This window comes from Lutra lutra, chromosome X (genome assembly GCF_902655055.1).
Source record: "Lutra lutra chromosome X, mLutLut1.2, whole genome shotgun sequence".
Lineage (NCBI taxonomy): Eukaryota > Metazoa > Chordata > Mammalia > Carnivora > Mustelidae > Lutra > Lutra lutra.
In genome coordinates, this window is record NC_062296.1 from 53,923,798 (window position 1) to 53,943,364 (window position 19,567).

General features: G+C 36.6%; 1 protein-coding gene across 14 annotated transcripts in view; it reads left to right on the forward strand.

Annotated features, from left to right (window-relative positions):
- HUWE1 (HECT, UBA and WWE domain containing E3 ubiquitin protein ligase 1) overlaps positions 1 to 19,567 on the forward strand; it is a 171,255-nt gene that overhangs the window by 95,156 nt on the left and 56,532 nt on the right. For 13 of the 14 annotated variants that reach the window (XM_047714756.1, XM_047714760.1, XM_047714757.1 and 10 more), the window contains 5 exons: positions 3,990 to 4,047; positions 5,062 to 5,238; positions 8,378 to 8,623; positions 9,912 to 10,045; positions 10,811 to 10,905. In XM_047714756.1, coding sequence (XP_047570712.1) covers positions 3,990 to 4,047; positions 5,062 to 5,238; positions 8,378 to 8,623; positions 9,912 to 10,045; positions 10,811 to 10,905 — 710 coding nt within the window. The remainder of the gene's footprint in view (positions 1 to 3,989; positions 4,048 to 5,061; positions 5,239 to 8,377; positions 8,624 to 9,911; positions 10,046 to 10,810; positions 10,906 to 19,567) is intronic. The other variant, XM_047714762.1, reaches the window with a different exon arrangement.

The following is a 19,567-nucleotide window of genomic DNA, read 5'->3' on the forward strand; positions in this document are numbered from 1 at the left end:
ACATTCTTAAAGGAGCTTTTCCTTTTACCTCTGAATGGGAAGTCAGTCTTTTGTGTTCTTCCCAAAGTTTAGTTGGAATTATTCATATATTCTAATGGTTTTTCCCATTAATCTGTGTGCTCCTCCAGGGAAGGGACAATGTCTCATTTTACAGTGTATTCTAATTACTTTGTATATAGCAGATAATTGGCCAGTAAATGTTCATTTGGTGCTTTGATGGAATGACTCTAGAGCATTAGATGAAGGATTTCCTGAGTTTTAAATGCCAAGAGAGGTGGTTCCTAATGAAACATGAATGAGAAGAGATAGTAAAAATATAGGCACGCACAGCATTAATAGTCTACCATAGTGTTAGTCATATGTAGCTTCTAAAGCTACAGAGGACTCTGGTAATTGCTATTCCATGGTATTGATGTTTTGCTATACTCTGCGTGGTTTGGGTGTTTATCACTACCTCATTCACATAACATATCTAAGAGTCTCACAAATGTTGACACATGTATACTTTTCTAGTTCTGCCACCTTCAGAAGCCTCAATTGGGTCACTCGGGATTATTAAGGCTGGAAGGAAAAGTAAGAAACTGACTAAACTCAACCTTCATCTCGAAAGCCATAATATATTAAAGGGAGTTCTTTTATCTCCCTATCCCAGGTAGTTGTTATGGTGGGAGTTACTATGTACTTTCTGCCAGTATGGGAAGAGGCTTAGAAAAATTTATAGTGTGTGCCATCCCCTCTCTCTAGAAGTCTTATTTGTATCCCCCAACTCACCCCCAATGCAAAATTCTTCAGTGGGACTCTCAAACAAATTCCAGTCTCACATGTCCTCATCTGTTGTCCAGTGCCTTAAATAAACACATGAGTAAATTTTTTCCTGTGTTTTTTTATTAAGGTTTAATTTCTGTAAACTGCACAGATCTTAAGATTCCTATTTCTCTAACCTAAAGCGGGGCAGCTACTTATTTTTTTTTTTAAGATTTATTTATTTTAGAAAGAGCGCACATTGCCAGGGCATGGGCAGAGGGAGAGAATCCTCAAGTAGATTCCCCGCTGAATGTGGAGCCCAACTACGGGGCTTGATCTCAACCCTGAGATCACAACCTGAGCCAAAACCAAGAGTTGGACACTTAATTTATTGTGCCAGCCAGGCGCCCCTACTTATTTTAATCATCATTGAATAAATTTGCATATTCTAGAATAGTCTATAAACACAGTAGATGGAGTCTCATATGTGTAGCATACCTGATGTATGTACTTTCTGGTATCTGGCTTTCTTATATTCAGCTTCTGTTGTTCAGCGTGTTTTTGAGATTCATGAGAAAGGAATCCCATTGTTGCATCTCTCAGTTGGTTTCTTTTCGTTGCTGAGTAGTGTTTCATTGAATGAATCCACTCCTGTGGATGGAATTTTGAGTTTCTAGGTTTTTCCAGGATTAAAAAAATCAGCAGCTTGCATTTGAAAATGCTGTTTGTATTTGATCTTGAGACATGTGGTTTTTGTGCTCAATCTGGAATAAGGAAATTTAGGCACTACAGTCTACCCCAAATACATGACAGTTTGGTCTACTTCCAAAGACATTCACAAGTAATTCTAAATACTTGTGTTTTGGCCTCTTTCTTCTGCCTTCTAAACTGTTCTCATGTCAGTAAAACTGATACTGCTGGGGATGAATATACTTGCCAATGAGTAACCAGGGCTTTTAGTCAAGGCACCATGGTTTATTTTGTGGTGGATTCCATTTACTTTGCCTAACTTAACTGCCTATCCTAAACAACTTGAAAGAAATGAGATATGTAAATCCATGTGGTCTCTGGAACTTGAATAGCAAGTGTCTGGGCTTTAAAGGCAGCCAATTAGAAAAGCAGTTGTTTCCTTAATTGTAGCTCACTGGGAGGACTTCTTTGCCAAAGGCAGCTGTGTCTCCTCAAGAGCTGGAAGAAAGAGATGATTCACCCCACCCCACCCCTAATAATTCCCTGAGACCTGTTGTCCTATACACTGTAGTATGACACACAATTGGAATTTTTCTCCTGTGCTTTTTTTTTTAAGATTTTATTTATTTGTTTATTTGTGAGAGAGAGCGTGCGCACAAGCAGGCAGAGGCAGAGAGAGAAGCAGGCTCCCCACTGAGCAAGGAGCCCAATGCAGGACTTGATCTGAGGACCCTGGGATCATGACCTGAGCCAAAGGCAGCAGCTTAACCGACTGAGCCACCCAGGTGTCCCTTTTCTGTACTTCTGATTAAGGGCTCCAATACCATAAATACGCATGTAAAATTCAGTTTGGGAATATGTGTGCTTTATTAAAAGGGGAGACAGGAAGTTTTTAATTTGACAGTTAAGGTAAATTGTTTTATTCATTGTAGGAATGCAGACTTAACTGTTTCATAGATGCTATGGGTCGAAGTTTCATATGAGGTTAAGATTAAAATTCTTCTTAAAGCCAGTTAATAGAGGGATTTCTACTAGGGAGAGTTTATCATATGTACTGTTCCTGTATGATGTTCTGAGCCTGGAGGCCAAAAAATGAGGATAATGAAAAAAGTGATTATTGAACAAATTTGTTCCTAGATTTGGATTAAGAACCACTGTGTTGATTTGTCTTATTTTTCCTAACTTCTATTTCCCTAAGCAAATGAAGGAAGTACCTTGGTCCCATTTCATGATATTACTTTGGCTCTTTGCCATTACCTTCAGTTTCTACAAAGGGACAAGTATTTAATTTGGGCTAGAGCCACACCTGTACTCCTTAGCTGTAGAGATGGATTTATTCGTTCTTTTCCAGAAGGTACAACGAAGCTGGGGTAGATGATTAATACAAGTAGCAGGGAATGCTGCAGTGGTTCTGAGAAGGAGCTTTACGGTCAAGGAAAGGTTGCAGTCTTGCCATGGAATCATTCCACTCGTGGCTTATAGGTCCTGTACAGAGTTCTTCCCTAAATTCTTCATTGAGAGTGTTCACAATATCCTTGCCAAACCCTAGCTCTGGATATTTCATCACTGAAACCATTTCTGATGCCTTTCCACTAGGTCTAGTCTCCATTTTGCTGTCAATGTCCTCATGCCTGACAAATCTTTATTTACACTTGTCTTGCTCAAGGACAAGAACTGTTAACTTCTTGCAAATTCTCTTGCTTTCTCACTTCCCCTACTTCTCCCTTTTATTTCTGCCCCTTCCCCCCAAATGTCTTCAAGGGCCTGTATCCAGAATGCTCCCTATTAGACTCCAGTTTTGTCCCTTTCTAGGGTTTACCTTGAGGTAGATTTTGTTTCATTTTAATATATTTTTGTGGATTTTCTCTCTGTTTATTTCTTGCAAAAGCCAAGATTGAGCTAAGTGCTGCATTTTCTGCAGCTGTGGCATTAACTGCAGCATTGAAGTATCCAAAACAAATGACCTGATCACCCTTTTCGGATAGTTCAGGGACTGTTGTGATACAAATATAAATTGCTAAGAAAGGAGGCCTTGGGTGTTGGCTTCATATTTGATTAACTTGTTCTGAATCGTTTGTCAGTCTAAGCATGGAATTTTGAACAAAATTAAATTCCATTTCCTGCTCTCTATTATAACTTTAAACCTGATGCAAAAACATGGTAAGATGTTTATTGTATTTTTTTCTTTATCTAGCTCTTGTCTTCAAGCAAATGTTTCAATAGTCTTAATCAAACTGGCTTTTTTTTTTTTTAGTATTTTCATATTGATGAATTCCTTCCATGATAGTTTGCCTAAGATAGTTTCTTTTGAGATATGTGCATATGCTGAGTTTGTGAAGACTTGGTTTTTGCTTTTGTGCTCTCAACCTAGTCAGGCTAGAAAAGCTAGTTTCAGAATTGATTTCAGCTCTTTTTTTTTCTCCTATACTGTACTGAAGACTAGAAGTCTGACTTAGAAAAAGGACCTAGAGTTTCATGCTATTTCCCTTTCCTCACTTTGTTCTCTTGCACTGGTATTGTGAATTTGTGTAACTCACTCTTTTCTCCCTTAACAGGGTTGTTGGTACAGAGGAACGTATTCCTATTCCCCTCATGGATTACATCCTTAATGTGGTAAGATTCATGGTAGGGTAAACTGAGTAAAGGTGTGTGTTTTTCTGGAAAATGTGTGGGATTACCAGATAGTCTAGTGATTTCCACATTTATTTTCATTGGGGCCCTTTAATAGATCAGTGGGAAAAGATGTGCAAACCTTGTTCTATAAGACTGGTTTACCAGCAGTTGGACAACACTCTTCCTTCTTTTAAATACTCCCAGTTTTTTGATCATTGTTACTATTTGCCATTGGAATTTAAACAGGAGAGTGGGCTTTGTTAGGACAATCCAGTATTATGTTCTTTGAATGTGTCCAACATAAATTTTTCCCATTACTTGCTATTTTTCCTGTTAACTTCTTTATATTAAAAAAAATAGTAATATGACCATTTCTTTCAACTTACCATGTGTTTCATGGGAGAAAAGGGAAGAGTTTGAATTTTCCCAGAATTGTTTCCCTATAAGGGCCCACTTAGCAATTGTTCTAGCCCACTAAGCACTTCCAAGACTTCCAGAGATGGTTCCTCTTATGCCTGTGTGTTTCTTGCCCACATTTTACTTTCTTCCCTTAAAAAAATGCTTTGTTTGGTCCAAGTCACTCTTCTAGAGTTCTGGTTTTCATTTGCATTATGAACACATTGAGAAAGAGTATCCATTTTTATTTACGGGGAGAGGCAACACACTATCATGTAAGAAGCACATTAAGAGATCAGATCTGATTTTGCCACTAATTCATGGGTATGGCCCTGAGCAAATCATTTATCCTCTCAAATTACATGACTTTAGGTGTGGCCAGAAAGGTAGATTGGGAAGAAGTAATTATTCCTGTGTGGTATTTTTTGGTGGTTTCGTTTTTGTTTTTTGGATGTTTAGGGTCCATATCCTATCTCTCTCCCTATTTATTTGAGGTTTTGGTATTCTAGAAAATACTGATTTTATGACTGCAAGGCAACCCCTGTCCTTACTCCAGGCTTGCCTTTTAGTTCCAGATGTCAGACTCTAACTTAATTTTTTAAAATTTTCATTACCTAGATGAAATTTGTGGAATCTATTCTGAGCAACAATACAACAGATGACCACTGCCAGGAATTTGTGAATCAGAAAGGACTCTTGCCTTTGGTTACCATTTTGGGCCTTCCCAATCTGCCCATTGACTTTCCCACATCTGCGGCCTGTCAGGCTGTTGCAGGTGTCTGCAAATCCATATTGGTAAGAGCTTCTGGCCAAATATCTTCATTTCTTTTTAGAAATCAATTTTGTAATACTTCTGTATACATGTTTTTACTTTGGTCTCCCTTTACTTTCAACTAAAAAATAAGAAATTTGTGGTTATGTATTACAAGTGGATCAAGTGAATTTTGTGACTAATAAGTAGTGTGTCACATTATTTCTCATTGAAAAGTTAAAGTATTTGTTCATTGTCCTTAGGTTTGGTATATAGTTCCAGTATTTGAGTTTATTGGAGGGGATGGTAGATGAAGAAAGTTTTGGAACTGGGTTTATTACTCTTGTGTCATCCTTTCTCATGGATGCTTTTTAACACAATCTGATATTATTTGGTATTGTTTAGTCATATAGCTTTTTTCCATTTTCAAGCTTGATAGTCATGCATTTTAACCATAAGTGACCTATAGTTTATTGCTCAAATTTTGCCCAAAAATTAAGTGCTTTATTTACTTTAAGTAGTGGTAAAATACACATCACATGATGTTTACCTTTTTAACCATTTTTAGGTGTATAGTTCGGTAGTCTTAAGTACATATACATTGTTGTACAACTGATCTCCAAAAGTTTTTCACCTTGCAAAACTGAAATTCTGTACTCATTAAACAACAACTCCACACTCCTCTCCCTCCCAGCCCCTGGTAAACATTGTTCTACTTTCTGTCTCTGAATTTGACTGTTCCAGGTACCTCATGTAAATGTAATTCATAAGGTATTTGTCTTTCTGTGATTGGCTTATTTTGCTTAGCATAATGTCTTAAAGATTCACCCATGTTGTAGGATATGTCAGAATTTCATTCCTTTTTATGATGCTGTTGTATGTATAAGCCACACTTTGTTTATCCATCCATTCACTGATAGACATTGGGTTGCTTCCACCTCTTGATTATTTTTGAATAGTGCTCTATGAACACAGGTATGAAAATACTTCTTTAAGACAACTGTGTGTGTGTGTGTGTGTGTGTGTGTGTGTGTGTGTTTACAGTAAAAGCACTTAAGGATCTACTGTCAGCAGATGTCAAGTATACGATGTATTATTAACTATAGACACCAAGGTATATATTATATCCCCACAGTTTACTCATAACTGAAAGTTTGCCCTTTGACCAACATCTCCACATTTCCCTCCAGCCCCTGGCAACCATCATTCTGCTCTCTGGTCCTATGTATTTGATTTATTTAGATTCCATATAAAAGTATGATCATACCTAAGACTCCTTTCAGTTCTTTTAGTTGTATACTCAGAAGTAGGATTGCTGGATTATATGGTAGCTATTTTTAATTTTTCAGGGAACCACCATACTGTTTTCCATAGCAGCTCCATCATTTCACATCATTCCATCCAGCAGTGTACAACGGTTCCAATTTCTCTACATCCTCACCAACACTTACTTACTTTTTCTTTTCTTTTTTTTTTTCCTGTTGTTGTTGATAGTAGCCAACCTAATAGGTGTGAATTGAGATCGCATGGTCTCAGTTTGCATCTTCTAATGATTGATGATGTTGAGCATCTTTTTATGTGCTTACTGGCTGTTTGTGTATCTTTGGAGAGATGTCTATTCAAGTCCTTTGCCCATTTTTAGTAGGGTTTGTTTTTTGTTGTTGTTGAGTTATAGGGGTCCTTTCTATATTCTGGATATTAATTCCTTATCAGATAAATAATTTGCAGTATTTTACCCTGTTCTCTGGTTTGCCTTTATCTCTGTTAATAGTGCCCTTTGATGAACAAAAGGTTTTAATTCTGATGAAGTCCATTTTATCTTTTTTTATGCTGTTGCTGTGCTTTTGGTGTCAAATCTAAGAAGTCACTCCCAAATCCAAGATCCTACAGCTTTTACCCTATGGCTTCTTCTACATGCTTTTATAGTTTTGACTCTTATATTTAGGTCTTTGATCTATTTAGAATAATTGTTTTTATATGGTGTAAGGTAAGGTCCAGCTTCATTCTTGTGCATGTGGATATCCAGTTTTCCCAACACCATTTGTTGAAAAGATTGTTCTTTCCCTGCTGCACCTGTGTTTTCACACCCTTGTCAAAAATATTTTGACCACAGATGTGAGGGTTTATTTGGGGGCTTTATTATATTCTGTTGATCCTGATGTCTTTCTTTATGCCAGTACCACATTTTTTTAATTATTGTATCTTTGTGATAAGCTTGGAAATCAGGAAGTGTGAGACCTCCAACTTTGTTCTTTTTCAAGGTAGTTATATCTATTTGGGGTCCCTTGAGATTATTCTACAAATTTTAAGAGAGAGATTTCTATTTCTGCCCTCCCCAGCCATTGATGATTTTATAGGGATTGCATTAAATCTGTGAAGCTCCTTCATTAGCTGGATTGTGCAGTGATAAGAAATTTCTGGTAAAAATCAGTAATCCAGTCGCGTTTGGACTCGTAAAGTTCATAATTGTGACTTATCCGTAATGTTTTATTTTGCTTCACTCTTTGCAATATTAAGTGCTTTTTATAGGAGAGAGGAAAAGAGGCTGTGCTCCATCTTTATCCTACCTCTAAGATACTATGTGAGAATTCATAGATTTATCTAAAGCCCCAGTAAAAGCACATAAGTTATCCTATCTTTGAATGGCAAGTAATAGTATTTTACTGTGAGATTTTTCTGCAGATTTGAAAAGCAATTACAAGGGCCATGTCCTATAATCCTTGAGTTGTCTCATAAAAAAGGTAATTGCCTACCTCATTCCTATTCTAGAATCCTCTCTTTTATTTTAGGAAGAAAAAAACAGTAGTAATACTGGTTCACTTCCATACTTTGAAAACTTGCCTAATATTGCTCCTTGTTGAGCAAAATTTATAATTAATCTTATAGTATAGAGTCATTGCTATAATAGTATTTTCAGTTTGGCCATCACAAGCTTTTAAATATGATTGACTTACCACATTTGAAAGCCTCTCATTTAAGAGAAGTAAAGTGTTGCTCTAAAAGGAGGCATTGAGGTATGTCATACCTGCATTCATATTTTGGCTCTACCATTTAACCAGGTGGGATGCCATGGCCAGGTTCAAAATTTGTGACACTTGTTTTCTACTTCTTCCATTGTGATTATTAAAGACATGGTGTATATGAAGTTCATTGTATATTAATACTTTATTATTCTTGTTTCAGACATTGTCTCATGAACCCAAAGTCCTTCAAGAGGGTCTCCTTCAGCTGGACTCCATCCTTTCATCCTTGGAGCCCTTACACCGCCCAATTGAATCTCCTGGAGGCTCAGTGTTGTTGCGAGAACTGGCTTGTGCTGGCAACGTTGCTGATGCTACCCTCTCAGCTCAGGCCACACCTCTACTCCATGCACTCACTGCTGCCCATGCCTACATCATGATGTTTGTTCATACTTGCAGAGTTGGACAGGTAAGAATCGGGGGGTGAACAAGCTAGTTTAAAGCCAGCAAAGTACATAGGTCACATACTGGGCATCTTACTGTGCTTAGAAACAGTTCTACCTGGGCTAGCTGCTAAAAGAACAGATTTTTTTTTTTTTTTGGTAGGGGATACAGGTATGCTTCAAGATGCCATCTAGTTTATTCCCCCCCCCCTTTTTTTTTTTTTCATTAGAATTTGGGTGACCATATAATTTGTTTTGTGAATTAGACTTTCTTGAGAGTGAAAGTTGAGTTGGAAACTTTGTTGAGTGCTACCTTGGGAATTTGATCATTGCTCATGTTTTATTAAGTTACTATAAATAATAGGCATTAATGGGGCATCTGGGTGACTCAGTCAGTTAAGCACCTGCCTTTGGCCCAAGTCATGGTGTCAGGGTCCTGGGATCGAGCCCCACATCAGAGAAGTCTGCTTCTCTCTCTCACTCTCCCTCTGTTCTCTCTCACTCAATCTCTCAAATAAGCAAATAAAATCTTTTAAAAAAAATAACAGGCATTAATAGATCTTAGCAGCCACATAGGCCAACTGGGATTTATAGTCACCTTTTTAGTGGACAAGCTTCAATTGGGTGCTCATCTGGCCTTATTACTTCCTAATCTTTGTACAAATACATGTAGGCCTGATAATGGGATGGCAAGAAGGAAATTTGACCATAGCATGTTTAAGTCCATGGTAATTAAGAGAGATTAGTAAAGATTACCTGAATATCAAACCCTATGCCTGTAATCCATGTGAGGTTCCTCCTGTGGTTCCAGAAAGGGGAGGTGGTCTGTATGTGCTCATGGTTTTACAACTTTCAGTTCTCAAGTAATCGATTCTAAAGATTAAATGATGTAATGTTTTAGCACCCTTGTTTTATGCTGTTGAGCAGGAGTATATTCTTTGTATCAAATCAATTGAAAAGCATGGATATAAACCATTGAGGAAATAATTACATGACAAAGGTTTGGAATTGAGTTTTATGACTTTTTATTAAATAAAATTAAGGTGAAATGTTCACTTCAAGGAATTAGATAAATCCAAATATTAATTGAAGTTAAGAAGTAAGAGGGAAATAGCAAGTCCCACAGCACAACCTAACAGAATTAGAAGGCTGTCATTGAATCTGCAAAACTGTTTCTTTAAAAAGAGTTGCCTATGACCATTGCCTTTTGATTTACAAAAAGCAATGAGAAGAAATTGAGAAGGGATGTTAGATACAGACTGTAAATGTTACAGAGGGCATCCCAAAGATAGCTTCTGTTTACTTTGTTTGCAGAGTGAAATTCGTTCCATCTCCGTAAACCAGTGGGGCTCTCAGTTGGGTCTGAGTGTTCTGAGCAAGCTGAGCCAGTTATACTGTTCCCTGGTGTGGGAAAGCACTGTCCTTCTCTCCCTGTGTACGCCAAACAGGTAAGGGAGGGGTCATCTCTTTATTATCTCTGTTGTCTTTCTTAATAGAGAGACTTAAGTTCAGTGATCCTGGAGGATTGCTTTGGTCAAGAGCAGAAGGCTGTTAGTAAAGAATTTAGAGGGTTCCTTGTCTATCTTAATCCATTCAGGCTGCAATCACAAAATACCACAAACTAGATCCTTAAAAACAGAAATTTATTGCTCATAGTTCTGGAAGCTGGAAGTCTGAGACTATGTTGCTAGCGTGGTTGGGTGAGGGTCCTTTTCTGGGTTGCAGACTTTGCGTTGTATCCTCACATAGTGGAAGAGACTAGGAATGTTTCTGGAGCATCTTTTATGAGGCAGTAGTCCCATTCGTGAAGGTTCTGCCCTCAAGACTTAAGCACTTCCCAAAAGCCTTACCTATTAATATTATCACATTGGTCATTAGGATTTCAGCAAACAAATATTGAGGGGACACAAGCATTCACTCCACAGTATTGTCCTGCCCATTTACTAGCCTAGGGACATGCTTACAAATGGGTTATTTTCTGCATCTTTGATCTTATGTCCTAATTATTCTGTGTCGGCATGATAGGTATTTAAAATTTGTTAGCCAAATCTAAAGTTGGGTTGGAAATCTTGTTGAGTACTACCTCAGGAATTTGATCATTGTACATGTTTTGTTAGGTTCACTTACCTGTCAGCCAAGCAGATGAGGGACCAAATAGAACTTAAGAAATGAGCTATCAGGGTTCTTTTTACTCATGGTTTGTCTTATTGCAGCTTACCATCTGGGTGTGAATTTGGCCAGGCAGACATGCAGAAACTGGTTCCAAAGGATGAGAAGGCAGGTACGACCCAGGGCGGAAAAAGATCAGGTAACTCCAAGAAACTAAAATCTTAATCATTAATTCTCTTAGTTTTGTCTCTCTGTCTTTATAGGTCTATTGTGAAACTGAGTTAGCTGTATTGTCTTTAGCCCTCAATTTTTTCCTTTCATTTTTATTTTAAAATTAAATTATTTTCAGTTTCTCTGTAAAATGTGTATATACAGTGGTAAAAATTATAAGTTGCAGTAAAAAGAATCACTTAACATTTGTACCACAAATAAACAGTATTTTGGAACTATATACCTAATCTTTTCCCCTAGGGATACATTTTATTAGCATAGTTGTGATTATCTTAGAGATAATATTTTATAGATCTCTTTTTACTTAACATTAAGTGCCATGTAAAGGGTCTGTGAATTAACCATTCCCTAATGTTTTCTAATGTACTATTTTGAAATATGAGTATATTTTTATATAGTTTATGCAAATGAAAAATTAAATCCTAGAAATTACTGTACTGAAAGTTACAGCAGGACCCTAATTTTTGTATGCTTATTTTTCAGAAGTTTAATTTCACTCTTAAAAATGGCAAATGATTGTTTTAAGTGGCTGTGGAACACTTTAGAACCATGCTGTTCAATATGGTGGCCACTATAACTAAAAAAATTGGATTTTTTTTTCTTCTTTTGCTCTCCCTCCCTCCTCCTTTCCTTTTCTATCTTCCCAGGTGCTTTTTTTTTTTCTTTATTTTCTCTTGTAAGGGAAGGATATAATGGGTTGATTTGTATGTCTGTCTCCCCACACAAAACAATACTGTGTTGAAGCACTAACCTCCCTCCCCCAGCACCTCAGAATGTGACATTATTTGGAAATAGGGTTGTTAAAGATATAGTTAAGAGGAGGGTGATAGGTTGGATGGAAAAAACTAAATTCCTAATTTTTATATAAATATAACTACTACTATTCTGTACAGTTGTTAGAAGGCTTTTAAGAATGTTTAGAACAACTTTGGTCTGTGAATGTATTTTTTTTCCAACTAAATTGTATGAAATAAATGTAGGTCAGTTTTTATGAAAATTTAACGTCTGAATTGAATTGTACTCTATTTCATAGATTCTTGTTTTTTAAAAATCATGAGTATAAAAATGTAAAAGCTCAGTGATTTTTATATCTGATTACGTCTTAAAATAAAAATTCAACTATATTGTGTTAAGCAGTATGTTAAAAATTACCTGTTTTCACTTTTTAATGTGGCTACCAGAAAGTTTAAAATTATATATGTGGCTCACATATTTCTGTTGGACAGTGCTACTTTTTCTGTTACGTATTTAATATATTTTTCTGAATTTTTCTTTTTTTCTTTTGTTTTTGTATTTTTTAAGGTTTTTTAAAAATTCCAGTTAGTTAACATACAGTGTTACATTAGTTTCAGTTGAACAATAAAGTGATTCAGCAGTTCCATACATCATCCAGTATTCATAAGGACAAGTACACTCCTTAATCCCAGTTACTTATATATATAACATATCCCTGACCCCTTCCCTCTGGTAAAAATAAAATAACAGTTTGTTCTGTATAATTAAGAATTTGTTTCTTGGTTTGTCACTCTCTCTTTTTCCCCCTTTGCTTGTTTGTTCTTAAATTCCACATAGGAGTAAAATCACATGGTGTTTGTCTTTCTCTGACTGACTTTGCATAGTATTATACTCTCTAGGTCTATCCATGTCCTTGAAAATGACATTTCATTCTTTATTATGGTTGGATGATATTCTATTGTATGTATATGCTACCACTTCTTTATCCATTTATCAGTCCATATCTTGGCTGTTGTAAATAATGGTGCTATAAACATAGGGGTACATGTATCCTTTTTAAATTAGTGTTTTTGTATTCTTTGGGTAAATACCTATTAGTGCAATTGCTGCATCTTATCTTTTTTTTTTTTTTTTTTTTAACTTTCTGAGAACCTCCATACTGTTCCCCACAGTTGGCTGCACCAGTTTGTGTTCCCACCAACAATGCTTGAGTGTTCCTTTTTCTGCACATCCTCAACAACACCTTTTGTTTATTATTTGTATATTTGTTTTGATTTGCATTTCTTTGATGGTAAATAAAGATAAACATCTTTGCTTGTATCTTTTGGCCATCTGTATATCTTCTTTGGAGAAGTGTCTTCTGCTCATTTTATAGTTGGATTATGTGTTTTGGGGGTGTTGAGTTGTATTTTTTTGGATATTAACCCTTTATCAGACATGTCATTTTCAAATACCTTCACCCGTTCTGTAGGTTGCCTTTCAGTTTTGTTGATTATTTCCTTCACTGTACAGAAGCTTTTTATTTTTATACAGTCCCACTAGTTATAATTTTTATTTTGTTTCCCTTGCCTTCAGAGATCTGTCTAGAAGAAAAGTTGCTATGGCTGATGTCATAGAGGTTACTGCTTGTGTTCTGTTCTAGAATTTTTATATATTCAGGTCTCACATTTAGGTCTTTAATCCATTTTGAATTTATTTTTGTGTATGGTGTAAGAAAATGGTCCAGTTTTATTCTTCTGCATATTGTTGTCCAGTTTTCCCATTAGCATTTTTTGAAGGGACGGTCTTTTTCCCATTGGATATTCTTTCCTGCTTTGTCGGAGATTAACTGACCATATAGTTGTGTGTTTAATTCAGGACTTTCTCTGTTCCACTGATCTATGTGTCTGATTTTTGTGCCACTGCCATACTTTTTTGATTACCGCAGTTTTGTAACATAACTTGAAATCTGGAATTGTGATGCCTCCAGCTTTGTTTCTCTTTTCCAAGATTGCTTTGGCTCTTCAGGGTTTTTTGTGTTTCCATACAAATGTTAACGATTATTTGTTCTGGTTCTGTAAAAAATGCTGTTGGTGTTTTGATAGGAATTGCATTAAATGTGTAGACTGCTTTGGGTAGTATAGACATTTCACCGTTATTTGTTCTTCAGTCTGTGAGCATGGACCGTCTTTCCATTTCTTTGTGTCATCTTGAATTTCTTTTCGTCAGTGTTTTTATAGGTTTGAGAGTACAGGTCCCTCACCTCTTCGGTTAGGTTTATTCCTAGGTATGTTATTTCTGGTGTAGTTGTAAATAGGATTGTTTTCTTAATTTCTCTTTCTCCTGCTTCATTATTGGTATATAGAAATGCAACAGATTTCTGTACATTGATTTTGTATCCTGTGACTTTACTGATACATCAGTTCCAGCATTTTTTAGTGGAATCTATAGGGTTTTCTATATATAGTATTATGTCATCTGCAAATAGTAAAAGTTTTACTTCTTCCTTACTGATTTGGATGCCCTTTTCTTTTTGTTGTCTGATTGCTGTGGCTAGGACTTAGAGTATTATGATGAATAAAAGTTGTGAGAGTAGACATCTTCGTCTTCCTCACCTTAGGGGGAGGAAAAGTTCTTAGTTTTTCCCCATTAAGGATGATGTTAGCTCTGTTTCTCGTATATGGCCTTTATTATCTTTAGGTATGTTCCGTCTAAGCCTGCTTTGTTGAGGGTTTTTTTTTTTATGATTGATTTATTTATTTTGAGAGCGCCTGAGCTGCAGGGTGGGGCAAAGGAAGAGAACTTCAAGCATACCTTCCTTCCCCCAGCATGGAGCCCAATTCAGGGCTTGTTCCCAGGACCTGAATTCATTACCTGAGATGAAATCAAGAGTCGGACAGTTAAACAGCTGAGCCACACAGGTGCCCCTTGAGGGTTATCATGAATGGATATTGTACTTGTCAAGTGCTTTTTCTTCATCTATTAAAATGATCATATGCTCTTACCTTCTCTTACTGATCTGATGTATCACACTGACTGAATGTGAGAATGTTGAACCACCCTTGCAGCCCAGGAGTAAATCCCATTTGATCCTGGCAAATGATTTTTTTTTAATGTATTGTTGAATTGGATTGCTAGTATTTTATTGAGAATTTTTGCGTCTCTATTCATTAAGGATTTTGGCCTGTAGTTCTCTTTTTTAGTGGAGTTTTTGTCTGGTTTAGAATCAGGGTAATGCTGTCCTCATAGAATGAATTGGGAAGTTTTCCCTTTTTTCTGTATCTTAGAATAGTTTAAGGAGAATGGGTATTAATCTTCTTTAAAAGTTTGGTAGAATTCAACTGTGAACCATCCAGTCCTGGACTCCTGTTTGTTGGGAATTTTTTGATTACTTAGTTTCTTTGCTGGTTATCAGAAATTTTCTGTTTCCTTATCTTTCAGTTTTGGTAGTTCATATGTTTCTAGGAATTCATCCACTTCTTCTGGGTTGTCCAGTTTGTTGGCATATAGTTTTTCATATTCTCATGATTTTTTGTATTTCTTGGTTTTATTTCTCTTCTCTCATTTGTGATTTGATTTATTTGAGTCTTTTTTTAACAAGTCTGATAGGATTAAAGAACTAACTCATGGTATCATTGAACTGTTGTTTTAGTTCTGTATCATTAATTTCTATTCTAATCTTTATTAGTTTCTTCCTTCTGCTGGTTTTAGGTCTTGTTTGTTCTTTTTCTAGCTCTTTTCGGTGTGAGGTTAGGTTGTTTGAGACTTCTCTTGCTTTTGAGGTAGGTTTGTATTGCTATATACTTCCCTCTTAGAACTGCTTTTGCTGCATCCCAAAGATTTTGGACCATTGTGTTGTCATTCGTTCCCATGTACTTTTTTATTTCTTCTTTGATTTCCTGGTTGACTTATTCATTGTTGAATAGCATGTTCTTTAACCTCCATGTATTTGTGATCTTTCCAGATTTTATACTGTGGTTGACGTCTAGTGTCCATAGCATTGTGGTCTGAAAAGATATACATGGTATGACTTCAGTCTTCTTGAATTTATTCAGGCTAGTTTTCTGGACTAATATGTGATCTATTCTATAAACTGTTCCATATGTAATTGAAAAGAATGTGTATTCTGTTTCGTTTTAGGATGGAATGTTCAGAATCTATCCATTAAATCCATCTGATTCAGTGTTTCATTGAAAGCTATTGTTTCCTGGTTGATTTTCTGTTTAGATGAACTGTTGATGTGAGTGGGGTGTTAAAGTCCCCTGCTATTATTATATTACCATTGATCAGTTCCTTTATTTTTGTAATTATCTGTGTTTTGGGTGCTCTTACATGGGTATATCATAAATATTTACAATTGTTAGAGTTTCTTGTTGAATTGTCCCCTTTATTACTATATAGTGTCTGTGTTTGTCTCTTGTTACAGTCTTTGCTTTAAGTCTATTTTGTCCAATATAAGTATTGCTACTCCAGCTTTCCTTTGATAGCCATTTGCATGATAAATATTTCTCCATCCCCTCATGTTCCATTTGCAGTTGTCTTTAGATCTAAAATGAGTCTCTTATAGGCAGCACATAGATGGGTCTTCCTATTTTATCCATTCTGTCACCCTATCTTTTGATTGGAGTGTTTAGTCCATTTATAGTTAATGTGTAATTATAGATAGGTAAGTAGGAGGTAGGTATTGCCATTTTATTACTGGTTTTGTGGTTGATTCTGGAGATTTTCTCTAATCCTTTCTTGTCTCTTTCTTTTCTTTCGTGGTTTACTGATTTTCTTTAGTAATATATTTGGATTTCTTTCTCTTTATTCTTTGCATATTTACTAGTGGTTTTTGATAAATGGTTACCATTCTATTTGTATATAACATCTTTTACATATAGTAGTTTATATTAAGTTGATGGTGGTTTTAAGTTTGAACGCATTCTTCTCTCCACATTTTAGGTATGTGTTACTATATTTTATATCCCTTTTTTTGGGAGTTCCTTGATACTGTCACTTTTGGTCTTTCCACTCATAGAGTCCTCTTTAATATTTTAGGGGGCTGGTTTAGGGATCATGAACTCCTTAGTTTTTTGTTTAGGAAACTATTCATCTCTTCTTTAAACTGAATGATAGCCTGTCTGGATAGAGTATTCCTGCTACAGATTTTTCCCATTCAGCACTGTGAATAGATCATGCCACTTTCTTCTGGCTTGCCAAGTTTCTGCTGAAAAATCTCCTGCTTGCCTTCTGGGTTTTCCCTTGTAAGTTAATGACTTTCTTCTTGCTGCTTCTAAAATTTTTTCTTTTATCATATTCTGCAATTTTAATTACAGTATTTCTTGATGTTGATCTGCTTTTATTGATTTTGTTGGGGGTTCTCTGTGCCTCCTGGATCTTGATGATGGTTTCCTTCCCCACATTAGGGAAGTTTCTAGCTATTACTTCTTCAAATAAATTTTCTGCCCCCTTCTCTCTCTCTCTCCTTCTGGGCCTCCTGTAGTATAGATGTTATGTTTGATGGCCTTGCTGAGTTCCCTAAATCTATTTTCATATTGCCTAAGTCTTTTCTCTGTTTTTTTTTTTTTTTTTTCAGCTTGATTACTTTCCATTGCTCTTGTCTTCTAGGTCACTAGTTTGTTCCTCTGCTTCTTCCATACTGTTGTTTGTTCCATCAAGCATGTTTCTTATTGCACTTATTGAACGCTTTATGTCTCCTATGTTGTTTCTTACCTCTGTGTCAGGGGTCTTACTCATGCCTTCCACTCTTTTCTCGAGTCCAGTGAGTATCCTTATGATCATTGCCTTAAATTCTCTATCGGGCATGTTACTTATAGCCATTTCACTTAGATTTTTGGTTGTGGCTTTATGCTAATCTTTCATTTGGGATAAATTTCTCTCTCTCTCTCTCTCTCTCTCTCTCTCTCTATTTTGTCTGCCTCTCTGTGTCCATTTCTCTGTGTTAAGAAAGTCAGCTGTGTCTTCTGCTCTTGAAAGTAGTGACTTTATGAAGAAGCAGTCCTAGAAATGCCCTGGACTGCAGTGTGCTCTGTTCACCAGAACATGGTACTTAAGGAGATTATCCCATATGTGGTGTTTATGTCTTGGGGTTTTGTCTAAGTTACTTTCCTGTTCATGCAGCCATTTGCACTGACACTCTCAGCCTTTTATGAGCTGTACTTGGTCTCTGTGTGGTGTTAGTGGGACCTAGGCAGGCTGGCTCTTGAAGGGGTATGTCCACTAGTGAACTTGAAAGCTGGAAGGCAGTGTTAGGAAATTGTGCACTAGACCACTAGTCCTATGCCAGGTTCCTCAAAGCACGAAGTGGCTAGGGAGATGTCTAGGTGGGGTATGTGCAAATTTAACAAAATTTGCCCTGAGTAGGTGAGTGCTCAGGACACCTCTTGGCTGTGGCACACTGCTATCTAGTTAGGTAGCAGTTGTCTGTATAGCCTCACTTCCTGTAGGTTGCTCTGTGTTAGAGCCGGGGGTGGGGGTGGCTCCCACCAGCTCTCTTCTTTTCAGAGAGATCCTCCAACATACTCCTAAATCAGTATGAACAGATCTGCCTCCCGGGTGCCCTTTATGTTACTACTTGATACAGACTGCTGTCTCTTTAAGGGTGGTGACCCAGTGATAGTTGGCCCATTGCTGAGTCCTCCAACTTTTAAAGCTCCAGACTCCCAAGTCCCAGTGGCTTTATAAACTCCCAGAATTCAGGCACTCTGGTTTTTAAAGCCAGGCGTAATGGGTATTACTCTCCCCATGTGAGCTTCCTGGTGCGAGTGCCCATTTCTCTGTCCTTGCTGTGCACCCAGCTCCCTCCCTTCAGTGGACAGCCTCCCTCTGCCTTTCTGACCTTCCTAAACTTTCAGATGCAGCTGCTTCCCTATATTTAGTTGTGGAGTTTGTTCTGCCAGCCTTCAGATAGCTCTTCAGTTTAATGACTTGGATGTGGATGCTATCTAGTTGTAAATGTAGGACGGGGTAAGCTCAGGGTCCTCCTACTCTGCCATCTTCCCAAGCTCCTCTTTGTACGGTGGGTATTTTTTTTTTATTTAAGTAATTTCTACCCCCAGTGCTCACTTCAGCAGCACACATATTAAGTAATTTCTACCCCCAGCATGGGCTCAAACTCAACATTCACATGCTCTTCCAGCTGAGCCAGCAAGGCACCCCTGTACAGTGGTATTTTAGAAAATGGCTTTTATGTTATATCACAGCAAAGTAGGAAATTGCAGTAAGCAGAAACTATACACAATTTTCAGACTCTAATGCAACAAACTTAAAATTAATAAAAACTTTTCTAGAAAGTTTTTCCCTTATATTCTATATCAGGGAAGAAATAAATTTAATAAACTATTAAGGTAACAAGACAATTCTATGTATAAAAATTGTTAGGATATGCTTAAAAATTGTACTTAGGTTATTAAACATAGGGGAAATGCTTAAGGAACAGAGAAAGGATTTATATAACATAACAGCTGGTTATTATGGGACAGGAGAGAGAATCAGTAAAATAAACACAAACCTTTGGTCCATATAGATTTGGAGAAAATGGACCAAACCAAAAATTAGAACCTCAGATTTAGTCAAAATGCAACAAATTTGAATCAAGCAAAGAAGTAATTTACTAAGAAATATGAACAAAATTAGATTTGGTGTCAAAGAATTGCTTCACCTAACAATCTGGATATATTTTTTCTAGCGATTTCTTTTACACATTTAATTTAACAAAGATGACTCCCATTTCCACATGGTTTTTTTTTTTAGAATATTACAAAGACAACTTGGTGTGGTGTGTTTTATTAAAGGTTTGTTTAATCTGATTATTAGATATAAAAGCATGCATATGTCCACCAAAAAAATAGATGTATCTCAGGTTCATATACAAAAATCTTAAATGTCATAAAATATATTTCTCCAGTGGCCAT